The sequence below is a fragment of the Myxocyprinus asiaticus genome, chromosome 1 (genome assembly GCF_019703515.2).
Source record: "Myxocyprinus asiaticus isolate MX2 ecotype Aquarium Trade chromosome 1, UBuf_Myxa_2, whole genome shotgun sequence".
Taxonomy (NCBI): Eukaryota; Metazoa; Chordata; class Actinopteri; order Cypriniformes; family Catostomidae; genus Myxocyprinus; species Myxocyprinus asiaticus.
In genome coordinates, this window is record NC_059344.1 from 22872314 (window position 1) to 22885722 (window position 13409).

Genomic DNA, 13409 nt, shown 5'->3' on the forward strand with positions numbered 1-13409 from the left:
GTGGATTGTTCACTGATTTTGCACTGATATGACTATGCAAAGGTACTCAGAAGGCTGCTTTCTTAAACAAATATTTGTATTAAAGAATATTTGACATTATTATTATACATTGTCAACAAATCCGATATACCGGTCGGGCACTATTTATGACCCAATGGCTTGTAAGTTTCTTGTGTGAGAGGACAGACTGTCATACAATAGTCTTTGTGATGGAAGCTGGTGAGAATGGCATGTAGAGGATGTGGGCAAAGAGGAAACATTTCAAGTTCACATTGCCTATTTGATTAGGCCAAAGCCGTGTAGACCAGGTCTGCGAGGCATCTCAGAACAAGAGTTGTTTGAAAGTGAGTGGGTACCGGTGAAGTCATGGAAGAGACACACACGCACACACACACACACACACACAGTATTGAAGTTATGCAGCAAGTGATGTTGATATCCCATGCTCGGTGACAGAAAGAAGGGAAAGAAAGCAAACAAATGAGAAGAGAGTGTTGCCATCCCAGATAAGTGATTTGATGTGTTTCTTTTTAAGGAGGAATGTTCAAGGTTTTGTGTTTCCTTCCCCTGGTGCTCATGCTGACCCTTGAGTCACCACAGACCCTGGGAAATCACATCATACAAAAACAATCATAATTGCACTTTATATGTCCCTGTAGGACAGTGTTTTTTTCCCTAATGGTGAGCACACAATTATTCACACAAACACATGCTTTCATATCGCAGATCCTTCCTATTCAGCCTTAAATTCAGAGTCCTGAATGCCCCCACAGGAAGGAAGTTGTTATGGTTGTTGTTTTTATATGGCGATTGCCCTTAGTATGACATCATTCCAGATAATTTAAACAAATTTCATGTAAACAATTTTAAATGCTACTGTAAAGAGAGAGAGGTGGAGAGAATCATTCATCCATAGTCAGATATAGAAACGGTTGATGACTAGGGCTGGGAGAAATAGCAAAAAAGCTTAATATTTTTAACCCTTTGGGAGTGTTTGGTTGTATTTACACTGAAATTTGCTTTAAAGGGAGATTAAAAAAAAAAAAAAAAATCAGAGGAACCATCGTTTCAGCCAAACAGCAATTGTTGCCAAGTAGTTTTAACATGTTTAATGTAGGGATGTGTGAGACTATAGTCGACTAAATGGCATTGATGCTGCTAGTCAACACTGGAATAACTAGTCTGTCAATATTTTTCCCCAGGTGGGTCTGTAATAGTGTAATAGCGTTAGAGTAAAAGTGTGTTGATATCATAAAATAGCAGGGTCTGAGTAATAGAGAGAAAATACGTATTTTTAAAGTCATAATCAGGGATTAAATTCATGATTTGAGTGAAAGTGAATAAAACACACAGTTGCTGTAGTGCCTCTTGTGTTCATTACACCTGAAAACTGCAGGGAACTGTACCTGGAGACAGTTTTGCAAAAATTTATCTAGAGTCACATTTTCACATGAGACCAGGTTGTATTTTCCTGTCGAGCGGGCTTTTCAAGTGCAGGATTATCGCCTCAGGTGAGCCAGGTACCGTCTTTCACCGGACCATGTTGACAAGTTAATTTTGCTAATCAGAAATGACTGTTCTGAGGAATGAGTCTAAAAATTACTATTTTAGGCTAGGTATTTTTTTATTATTATTATTTTTTCCCTGCTGATCAAGACTATTTCCAATGACATGCCGACTGCTTAACTGGTTAAACTTCTTTTTATTCTGTGTGCACATCATGTTTAGAACAGAACATTTGATTTAATGCACGTTTCTCACAGGCCTATTTTTTTCTGTTCTACTAATTATTATTTTTATTTATTTATATTTTTTTACATAAAAATTGTTATTGGCTAACGTTCTTAAATGAACAGCTGTCACATAAGATCAAAGGCTATTGCACGTCCTGAAATACGCGCAATATTTCAGCACATGTTTTTTCTCTCTCGTAGATTTGGCTTATCCGGTTAATTATTTTCAACAATGTCCTGACTGTTTTAATATGTCAAGAAACTTTTACTTGGTGAATTCTGTTAAGAACAGGCTGGGTTGCTCTATTGGTCCTGCACTATTAATTTAATTGTTTTCAATATATATGCCTGTATTCGCTAACATTCATTCAGTGAATGTGTCATGTTCCATATTTAATGCACAATGATCATAATGCAAGGCAAGCACATCACAGATAAATGCCCTTTTTCAGCAGAATTTAGTGTTGGATTTGGCTGTTGGAATAGATTAAGTAGTCCTATTTTAAATGGTTTTGGGAGTTGACTGTTTCTTATTTTAAGACTAGTCGACTAGTCAATTCCAAAATGTACATTTAAACGTCATTGAAATTAGTCATTCCACACATCTCTAGTTTAATGTTAGAACTGAAACATTGTATTTTTTTATTTTATTTTCATTTATGTGCATCAAAATAGTTATACATAGAAATAAACCTGCATGTTTTTACTACTACATTTCAATATATGAATTATGGCACAGGAAGACTTCAATGAAAATTTTTGAGTGATAATGTAAGGGTTGAATCGATTCATTGAAATTAATAAAACTTACCACCTCTAGTGCCATTTCTGCTTCTGTTAGAGATGCTACTAAAACATTTCTGTCTTAACAGTCTCATTCTTGCAAGTCACAAGACAAGGAAGGATTGCAAAATTTGTTTAATTACATGGCCTTAAGGAAAATTAATGGGCAAATAAAAAGTACATTAAAAGGGAGGAGCAGGTTAGATTAGAGTTAGGCAGGCAGAGACGCTATGGGGGTTCACCCGGGTTTACCATCATACCAATGGTTCACAACCTGGCCATCGTGTCCCTTGGATTTTGTGTGTGTTTGTGTGTGAGTGAGGTGGTATGGCCCAGGTGCCTGGAACTATAACATTGGAGCTGCGGCTGAGAGGCAGGAAGTTAAACTGTGGTAGGAAAGCCAAGCCGAGGGTGAGGGACGAAAAGAATAAGGACAGAGAAAGAACACAGGACAGGAAAGAGGTCAGAGTGCCACTTACAGTACAGCATGCTCTAACATTTTAAATTCAAGAGGAATGGTCAAGTTTGGTTGCAAACATGACATGCAGACAATGGATGGGTATTTTTTACCTTCGCACTGCTATCAAGCAATCATGACCTTTTTATGAAGATCAAGATAATAAAGTTTAAAGGAAAAAAGAGAGAAAAAAGATCCCCCTGGAGTGGAGAGTAGGAAAAGAGAACAGCAGACAGCAACAGCATAGGAAAAGAGAAAAAAGGAAGAGTAATTGTTGGCCTTAGGTCAGGGATGTACAAACATTTTTTTATTGGGGGCCAAATGCAGAAAAAAATAAGGTGTTGTGGGCCGCATCACTGTTATAATTTTAAAAAAAAAGGGCTACTATGCATCATCTATATATTATATGCTTAATATTAAGTGAGTTTTAATCACACTTTGTGCTTGTTTAGGCCCTACATGTTAATAAAGGATAACCTTAACTTACCAAGATCACTTTTAATGGAACAGTGATTTGTCTTATACGAAATATTATACTGACTTATTCAGAATTGTATCTTTTTGATATCTATTCAGTAGGGCTGAAACAATTAGTTGACATTATCGACAACGTCGACAATAAAAAAATTGACGACAACAATTTTCGTTGTCGAATAGGCGTTTGATGTCATTTAACGTAACATGAGATCACATTAAACTCTAATTATGACATGTGAGAGCAGTACTGCAGCTCGCACCTGACTGAGGAGAGGAAGAAAACACAGCTCACAGTCCAGATGCACTCTAAACTTTCCAAACAGCTTCAGGTGATGTAGATCACAAAGTATGAGGGAATTATAATGCAAAAATACAAAATAAGTAAATACAGAAGCACTCTTGTTGTGGAATATGTGGAGCCGGAGCTCTTTAAAGGAAACACCCTGGGGTTACATCTTAAATGCAGTTATATTTAATGTGTTATAGCTTTATTAAAGTTCAAATAATACGGAAGCAGATCATGTAAATAACTACAAACTCCGAAACTGGCATTTCTCTGTGCGGTCAGCGCCTCTTCTATGAGTTGCACGAAGTGTCCCGATCTAAGGGGAGAGATTGAAACTGCAACCGGCTGAGGCACAGTCCGTCGCGGGGACGCTCGTCCCTATCATGCGTGCTTGCCGCAGCTAGATTATAACATGATGGCTTGCAACTTATTGAAGCATAATATTTTTGTCACTGTGCATTTCTGATCATGAAAAAAATTGGCAATACACAGCGTTATTAATAAGAGAGAGTTTGTTTTTTGTGTGAGTTAAAGATGGATTGATGTGAACAAAAAGGTGAGAGAGGGTAGTCTTTGCCCCATTATACATGGCAACAAAATACATTTTTAATTTGTTTTTTTTTTTTGTTTGTTTTTTTTTGGCCTGTTTTCCAATATAAATATCTAAAACTCCTTTAAAACAATGTACATTTTCTTTAGCAGCTATACTGTAGAAGAAAACATTGTTATCTAAGAATGTTGAATATAATATAAAAATTACAAATAATTATAAATATCTAAAAGATGCATTCACCTGAGAAGCAGCATATAAGATGTTTAGACTTGCTTTTAGAGAATAGATCTTGAATATAAGTATATTTTGTCTTTATTGCACTCACAGAAGTATAACTAAGTAAAAAATACACTTATATACAAAATACACTTTTGTACTTCTCAAGTACATGTATCTTGTTTTAAGGATTTTTAGACAACTTTAAATGGAAAACAAGACAAAAACACTTGATAATAGGATTTTTTGCAGTGAATTTCTTTACTGAATTAAACTTAATAAAAAGTATTTTTCCCTTTAATTCAGTGAATGTCATTTAGAGGTATTTTAAAAAGATGATTTTGTCCTCATTGTTAGTAAGCATGTTTAATACAACCTTTAAGTCGCGCACAAGCTGAATAATCGTTAAGAGCTAATGATTAATCATTGCAATAATCGCAGAATAGACGAATAATCGTTCTAATAATCGTTAGATTAATCGATTATCAAAATAATCGTTAGTTGTAGCCCTACTATTCAATGTCACTGCAAAGCACATACAGCTTCTACTAAACAGTGTTGGGTGTGACCCATCATAATAATGAGAATCCTATTATATTTTCCTGTTATGATGTGAAGCAAGGAATAACTCTTATTTTTCAGTAATTACATTTTAGTTTCTGTTTTGTTGTTACTTGCATGACAAATGCGATTTTATCCAAATTATTTAGCTCTCTTTTATCTTGTAGACACGCATGTGCAAGCTGAGTGTGCACAGTACAAGCAGCACAGATGCACAAATGTATTAATCACTCTCTCCTCTGTCCTCACTCAAGTTACACTGGGAAACCCGGGAATAATTTTTTAGCATTTCAGTGAAACATCAGAACAAACCAGTTAAGTACAATCAAACTTCCCAGCACTACAGAGGACATTCTGGGAGAGTGTTGGACTCGAACATCTCTGTGCTCCCTCAAACTCAGTGAGGATGTTCGTGCTACACAACAACAGCTCTACTCAGTTGTGCAACATTTTAACGAGATCGAGTAAATGAGCAAAGAATCTGGATACTGGATATTGCTATCACGTATAGCCACATTTCACAGTGCATCGTCTCCACTAGTGCGTTTTCTTTGCTGTCGCCATAAGTTCATCCACTGGCAGAGATTTACAGGAGTTTGGAATACGGAATGCAGAATATGAATTTCATATAATTTATCAATAGAGGGCCAAATTCTATTCTATTTCTAAAATCTCTCAGATGGCTGGGGGGCCAGAGTTTGGACACCCCTGCCTTTGGTGTTAAAGGTGAGACCTCTCTGCCTCACTGTCTCAGCTTAGTCAAATCAGTTCATATTGTTGTCACATTGCCTTTGTCGTTTGGCAGTTTTCTGGTATTTGCCTTTATTTCAGTATGACTTCATCTCTAAAGAGTGCTGCTTGTAGTTAATCTGACTTCTTCTCCAGAAACTCTATGTCTTCCTGCTCTGTTTTTGAGTGACTGAGCCAGGAGTCATGAATACAATGAGCCAGTGTGGTGGAGGGTGTAGGTCAAGTGTAGACATTGAGTTTTAATGGTGCTACTGTGCCAGAGATGAAAGACTGGCTCATGGTCTGCGCTCTTATTTCAGTTTGCTCTATCTCTCTCTTCATTTCTCTTTTGCTATCCTTTCCAATTTGGACCCACTTCTATTTATTAAGATTTTTGGGTAGTTCACATACAGTGCATCCGGAAAGTATTCACAGCGCTTCACTTTTTCCACATTTTGTTATGTTACAGCCTTATTCCAAAATGGATTAAATTCATTATTTTCCTCAAAATTCTACAAACAATACCCCATAATGACAACGTGAAAGAAGTTTGTTTGAAATCACATGTACATAAGTATTCTGGCTCAGTGCTTAACCACTATAGTATGATGCATTGTTGAGACTAACTAGCTAGTAACGACTGTGTCTCCGAGATCAAATAGATGTGTAGGTCTTGACACAATGGAAAAATATACAGTATATAGAATGCAGTGCATGGGATAAGGGAAAGATGACCTTTGCTGGTCTCAAAGTGTATTTTGATTGAAATAAATAAATAAATAAATAAATTAAATAAAATAAAATATTTTTTAATATTGATGGAGCTGCACAATTAGGGCGAAAAGAAAAGTTTATGATTAAAAATTTTGATAAAACGGTGAAGGTGATTTTATTTATTGTATTTTTTTGTACCCGTTGCTTTGCTAAATATAAGTCAACTTGAACTTCAATTGCTTTTGGAGGAGGTAGAAAATCATGAACAACAGCTATTCTCAAAGTTTAAAAATACTGTCGCGAATTTTGACTGGAACAAATTCTGGTCAGATATCACTCAAAAAATAAATGCAGCAACTAACAAGAAACTGCTTCTAACCACAGGTGGAAGTCTGTAGTTCCAAGCTCACAACTTTGTAATGCTGTTTGTGAATGTTCGTTGGAATTATGGTTTCGGGAAATGCAAAATCGTGAAACTATGTTGGTAATGATGGAACTTGCGACCATAGAAACGCAACAGAATAATCGACTAATCGGCAATGTTTACCTTATGTAAAGGACTGTATTTTATACTTGCATATGTCTCACAGCCTGCTGAAGAATATGTACCGCACTTAGTTGAGTACAGTTAGTATGTACAATCCCTACTGCATTTTGTAGAATCCCTACTGCATGCATAATAATAATAATAATAATAATAATAATAACAATAATAATAATACAAACATTCGAAAAAAATCCCTTTTCTGGTTCTGTTCATCTAAAAACCCTAAAACTCCTTCAGCTCAAATGACCCTACCTTCCTCCTGTTGGTACTCTGAACAATGCAGTGTCAGTTGTTCTTCAGTCTCCTGAAAGTTCAGGTTGGAGTTCTGATCAATGTAAACACAGGCTGGTGGTGATGTGCCAGCTGTTGCAGAAAACAGCAGAAAAGGAGAACAGTAGAACAGGCCTCCATCATACTTCTCCAGCCCAGAGAACCACACCCAAACTCCAGCCATCCAACACCACTCTATCCATCACTCTGTTTCAACAGAGTTCTGGAGATCTGAGGCACTGGATGTGCTCAAGGCATTTGTGGAAGGAAGTTCAGTTCAGATTTGCTAGTTATGTATCTTTTTATGATAGATGATGTTGGCACTGTTCTCCTTGATAAGAGAATAGTGGAGGTAACGGCAGTTTTATTTTGACTGTTAGGGTTAAGAAACATCTGTAAGAGATGGAGCGTTTGGACACGAATAATATTATTTTGACTGAAGGTTGGTAGACCTGTTCATCTCAATCTTAGTAACCACATAAAAACATGTATAGCCAATGAGATGGACACTCACAGATATATTCCCTTTACACAAAGCAAAAACACATTTCTCTTCTCTTTAGGGCCGAACTAGGCAGGCATTTCAGAAGTGTATATTTCAATAAACTCGCAGCTGAACAGCCAATGATTTTCTGTGTTTTGTTGGGTGCTACTCACACAGCGACTGTGGCTTTTACACAAAGAAATGAAAAATAATTTTGACATAAAAAAGTGGCCTAAAAAATATATTATTCATCATGGAGCGGTTCACTTTGTTGTGGGGGCTGCAAGATCCCATGCAATACATGCAATGAACCACCAATAACATGCACAATTTTGCCAGGATTACATCCAAGATTGTGTTTATTTTGGTGTTTAGTTTTAGGGATGTTCCAGGGTGGTCGACTAATCGACTAGGCGTCTAGTCGATTAGTCGACTAGTGTTTTTGGGTGATGATAGCTTGCTGTGCTTAACAATAAGTAACAGTCAGCATGGTAAAACCCTCTGCAAGAAGTTTCGTCTCTTTAATGCTTAAGGTGTAGTTCTTTTATGCACCACTGCTGTTACAGTCAACAAGGCAGCGCATCAACAATACATGTCAAGACGATCACTGTCGGATGTTGAATTTTCTGCTGTGAGTGATGTTTCTATATTTGTGAGATGTTGTAGAAAGATTAAAGTCTTTTGCTGATTCTGTCTGACACAGAAATTGTTTAAACTGCTGGAATTTGTGATGCTGTGTGCCCACAATCTTACAGTTATGTGCTTTTGAATGCGGAGCGAGGATTGCCCTCAAGCGCTCTGGTTACATTGAAGCATGCCATTCTGCATTCAGGATGCTGTTTTGTGCTGCTCTGTATTGGATCCTTTCTTATTTCTTACTTTTTTTTTTACTTGGATGGTTTTGTGCAATAAGATTTTATAATTATTTAGCCTATTTATTTGTTGAAAATCCTTTAGTTACCATGCTGAGGTGCTGCACTTAGCATCTGTATATTCCTCTGAAACGTGTCTGATCAGGGTCACATGAATATAACGGAGCATAATAATAAATGGGTTCCTTAACCCATTCAGACAATCCTCTGACTAGTCAATTATTAAAATATGTAGTTTTGCACATCCCTGTATAGTATGAGATGGAGAAAAGACATAGCTAAACAAAACAAGACAAATTATATACTGTATATATAAAAAAAACAGCTCCAGTGTAAAATGCCAGCAGTTAATAAACAAACATACATCCACACCAAAAGGTGTCAATATAAAGAACTATTTTTTGTTAAAACTTACATTAACTTTTAAGGTGTAGGAGTCATTGTGCCCCGCTGTGTTTTTTGCAGTTTTTCAGCAGAATTTGCTCTCTTGTTTTTGTTCCCCCCCCCCCCCCCCCTATTCTTTCCTTCCCATTTCTTACATCTTTGTGGTCCTAAAATAATTTTTCACCCTTCGTGGTCAAATCTGAATCTGGAAATCTTCCCTGCTGTTATTAAAGGTTTACGGCTATTTTGAAGTAATTTGAAATTTGTATAATGCTTTTCCATTGCTGTGTCCTCTGAAATTTTCTTCCTTAATTCGTATATCTCAAACCTTATTCTTCCCCACACATAATTACGTCTGGGTGGTCCATGGGTGGTATAGCCTAGTGGTTCAAATCTGGGATGGTAACTGAAAGTTTGCAGGTTTAAACACCTCAAGAGACAATCCCCATTGTGCCCTTAGTCAAGACTCTGTCACAGTAAGTATGCTGTAAAAACAAAGTCTTAAAGTAGTGGACTACAGTTCATTTGCAAAACTTGGTGACCTGCCCACCTAGACACCATTTTATGGAATTACAGTTGTGCTCCCGACACGAAAGCTGTTCCAAATGTAGACAGCGTAATCTTCCTTCAAAGATAGCTAGGGATGCACTGATAAAAAAAATTGTGTGCCGATTCCAGTATCCAGTTATTTAGAACGACATCTGCTGACACTGATATCGATAGTTTTTTAATGCTACCTTGTTTTAAATCACCGATAATTAATTACACAACTTCAAAAAACAAATAAAAAAAATAACTTAATTCTCCATGTGTCTTCCATATTTTAGAGACTCAATAGTCTTCCATATTTCATGGTCTCAGTTATAAACAAGACACTGGAACAAAACTCTAGTTAACATTCTTAAGTCACATAAACTGAGTTCTGAATAGCCTCTTGTTAGGCTCACATTAAATTAGTAAGATTTCTTTTTTTTAATGTTCATGTCTCACTTTAATGGAATTCTGGACGACAAAGCTTGTCCCATTTTACTGTTACTCAGGCAGCCTCCACTTCAGCTTTAATCAACTCATCATATTTCTTGCTGTGTTGAGTTGTAGGTGAGTAGTCCATTAGTGTTAAAAGATTTAACGGTAGTTCGAGCTCACGAAATTCTACCTGTGCAAAGCTTACTAATTGCAACTCTGCTGTCATTGTTTCCCAGTTCAAAGTAATTCCACGCATGTGACATTTTCTTTCTCATACTGTATGAGTTATAGGCTAATTGTCCAAGGCAGTTTTTAAACAACTGGCCAATGTCTGATAGTGCAGATAATTGCTTTTAGTGGCCAACTGGCCAATGTTTGGCCAATATATTGGTGCCTCTAGTGTTTTTTTTAATTTATTTATTTGTATTATTGTTTTAGCAAAAATCTAAGACCGCATTGCATGTGTCCTTCCAACGAGGTCTGTGAAAAAAGAGAAAAGTTGATTTTATATATGTATATATGTATATATATGTCATTAAATACACAGAAATATTGATAAATCAGTTTCATAAAAATATAGTGTTTGTACAATATCTGTGTGGAATGTTTTATGCTTACTAGAGTATCGAGTCGTTAGCTTAGCAATGCCAAACTCTATTGGAATCAATAGTGAGTGGGTTGAGTATCCCATGCGCTTATTAAGAGGAGCTCTATTTGTGTGCCTTGTGGAGTTGTCACTGCCAGTATAGGCAGTAAATGGTGAGGCAGATCGCTTGAGAAGAGGCGTGGTTGTCCTGCTGTGGAAATATTTATTCAGATTCACTGACCGGAAGTAGTGATTAAGCCCTACTAAAGTGGCACTGTTTTCTTTACCTCTGTGTAAGTCTGTCTTTATCCTCTGTCTGTCACTGTGTTGTTTTCTGTACTCTGTCCTGGTGGGGTAATGTGTACATGTGTTTCTGTCATGCCCTCATAGACTTTGATAAGTGTGTGTGAGTTCAGAGGTGGATGGGAATTGCACTCTGGGAAAAGGATCAAGTCTTTAAGCGCTGAATGAGTTCCTTTGTTTTTAGGCTCTGCTGCACTGTGGTCTGAGTTATGCTTTAAGATTAGGAAAGAGAGTAACTGATATGCTCTTATTTGAAGTTTGGCTTGGCCTCTACAAGCGGTTATCTGTTTTCCTGTGTTAACTGGAGAGAGAGAACAACTGCTTCTCTCCGGACATCTTAAGCTTTCTCTTCTACATTGCAAGTCTTGACTGACGCTCATCAGGTTTTGTTACCATAATTACAGCCTCATTTTCACTCAGGTGCTTAAATGAGTATCTGCTTTACCCAGGGCTCCCGGGACATGTTTGAGAACTACTACAGGAAGCAGCGGCGGAAACAGGCCCGACTAGTGCTGCAGCCTCACTCTAACATGGTATGCCCTCATGTTGCCTGAGCATATGTCTATCTGTCTGTCTGTATGTCTCTGTGTCTCTGTACCCTCTGACCACCCCAAATCACTAACGTCACCTTAAATAAACTCTTAAGAGCTTTAAGGTAAGCCAAGAGCTTGACACAGCATGTCCCACACATGTATGTCACATAACAATATGCGGTTATAGTTATAACTTCGATTTAACACCAACATACAAGTTGTCCTTGAAAAAGTAGTGCTTTAAGAAAGAAATGTATTGTATACCGTACAGCAAATAAAAATAAAAACCTTATGTTGTTAATTGGGTATTCATGCCCTTAAAATTCTTATGATGACATACCTCTGTTGTAGAGTTGTTCATATATCGTTTTCTTTGGCTTTCAACAATTGGAAAAGGATATGAAATCATTTTTCCAATTAAAATATAGCTCCACCGTCCAACACTTGAGTTTTCCTTAAAAAAAAGTTGCATTTTACATGTTTTTAAATTCAATCCAATTTCTTTGTTTTATAATTGCTGTGCACTTAATCTTAATGTTTATTACAAAATGCTCAGAGTATATGTTAAAGTGTTGAAGTAAGTTTTTGTTGAAGTAATGTTAATGTATGTTTAAACATACGATGTATGCATTTCACATGCATTCGACCAGTAATATGACTAATAATATGAGTAATATGAGAAGCGGTAACATTCTTTTAAAGTAATGGTTCATTCTGAAGCAAATGAAAAATTGTTTTGTGGAATATTTTAGGTGTAAATCTATCAGAAGTTGGTGATGGTTCCATAAAAATTTCTGAAAACACAAAAGACCTGTAATAGTAGATTGCTTATTTGACTGATGTTCATAAAATCTCCTTCCCTTGTGTGGTCTCCAGCATGAAACGTTAGAGGGGTACAGGCACTACTTCAATCAAATTATCGGGTAAGTTCAGCATGCATTTTGTTTTGAATGGCAAAATTAACTAAAAATCAATTATACATGATTATAATGTCTGTTTTAATAGAGGAGAGAATTAAAAAAGCTGAATTATTTTCTGGCTCAGACCTTCCCATTACCCAGACTCTCCCCTCTTTCCAGCCCTTCCTGTTTCTCCATCCCAGTGTTGCCGAAAAACTCTCTAAACCTTACAATTTATGGTTTTGGGGATGTAGAGTGACAGATGGGTGTTATTCAGAGTGTCTGGATGGGAATATTGGGAAGGCTGGTGTCTGAAATAAAGGCTTTTACAAACTTCCTAAGTGGTACAAGAATGGATCAGGGCACTTCAACAATGGGATATCTGAGATTTTTTTGGGAATGCTGCTGGGCTGCTTGTTTGTGCTGGAAAAGCTCATTGTGCCCATTTGGGATATTAATGACCACGTTATATATTTTCTTATGAAGCATTTTCTTGTATGTTTTGTAGTTTCTTTGTAGTGGAGGATCATGTCTTGCACACCACACAGGGCCTGGTAAACAGGGCTTATGTGGAGGAGTTGTGGGAGCTGGCACTGTCTAAGACCATTGCAGCCTTGCGTACCCATTCAGTATGTCTGCACTCTATACACTCTACATGCTCTGACAAATACGAGTCACAAGCAGGATACTGTCCATTTCTTAGTAATAGTTAAACACTGGAAAACCTGTGAAAATTGTTGGCTCTGAGACTTATTTGAGAACGAATTGGAAGTATTTATTTAATTTGACAGCCTCGTTGAGATAAATGTTATGTAAAATAGTTTCTTCTTTCTAGCATTTTTACCAGTAAATCTCCTTCCTCTGGTTTTGTTCTAATGTGTCACTGGCTCTCGTCTCTCTGTAGTCTTATTGCACTGACCCAGACTTGGTTCTGGATCTGAAGAACCTCGTAGTGCTCTTTGCAGACACACTGCAGGTGAGTTGGGATAGTGCCAGGCCGTTAGGACCTCTGTTGTGTTCTCATTCATATGAATGATAGCAAGAACTGCTTTTTCA

At 37.0% G+C, this 13409-nt stretch overlaps 1 protein-coding gene across 2 annotated transcripts in view; it reads left to right on the top strand.

Annotated features, from left to right (window-relative positions):
- Positions 1 to 13409, top strand: part of exoc6b (exocyst complex component 6B) — a 170133-nt gene that overhangs the window by 83538 nt on the left and 73186 nt on the right. For both annotated transcript variants that reach the window (XM_051722276.1, XM_051722363.1), the window contains exons 9-12: positions 11371 to 11454; positions 12331 to 12377; positions 12862 to 12982; positions 13258 to 13329. In XM_051722276.1, the coding sequence (XP_051578236.1) occupies positions 11371 to 11454; positions 12331 to 12377; positions 12862 to 12982; positions 13258 to 13329 (324 nt within the window). The remainder of the gene's footprint in view (positions 1 to 11370; positions 11455 to 12330; positions 12378 to 12861; positions 12983 to 13257; positions 13330 to 13409) is intronic.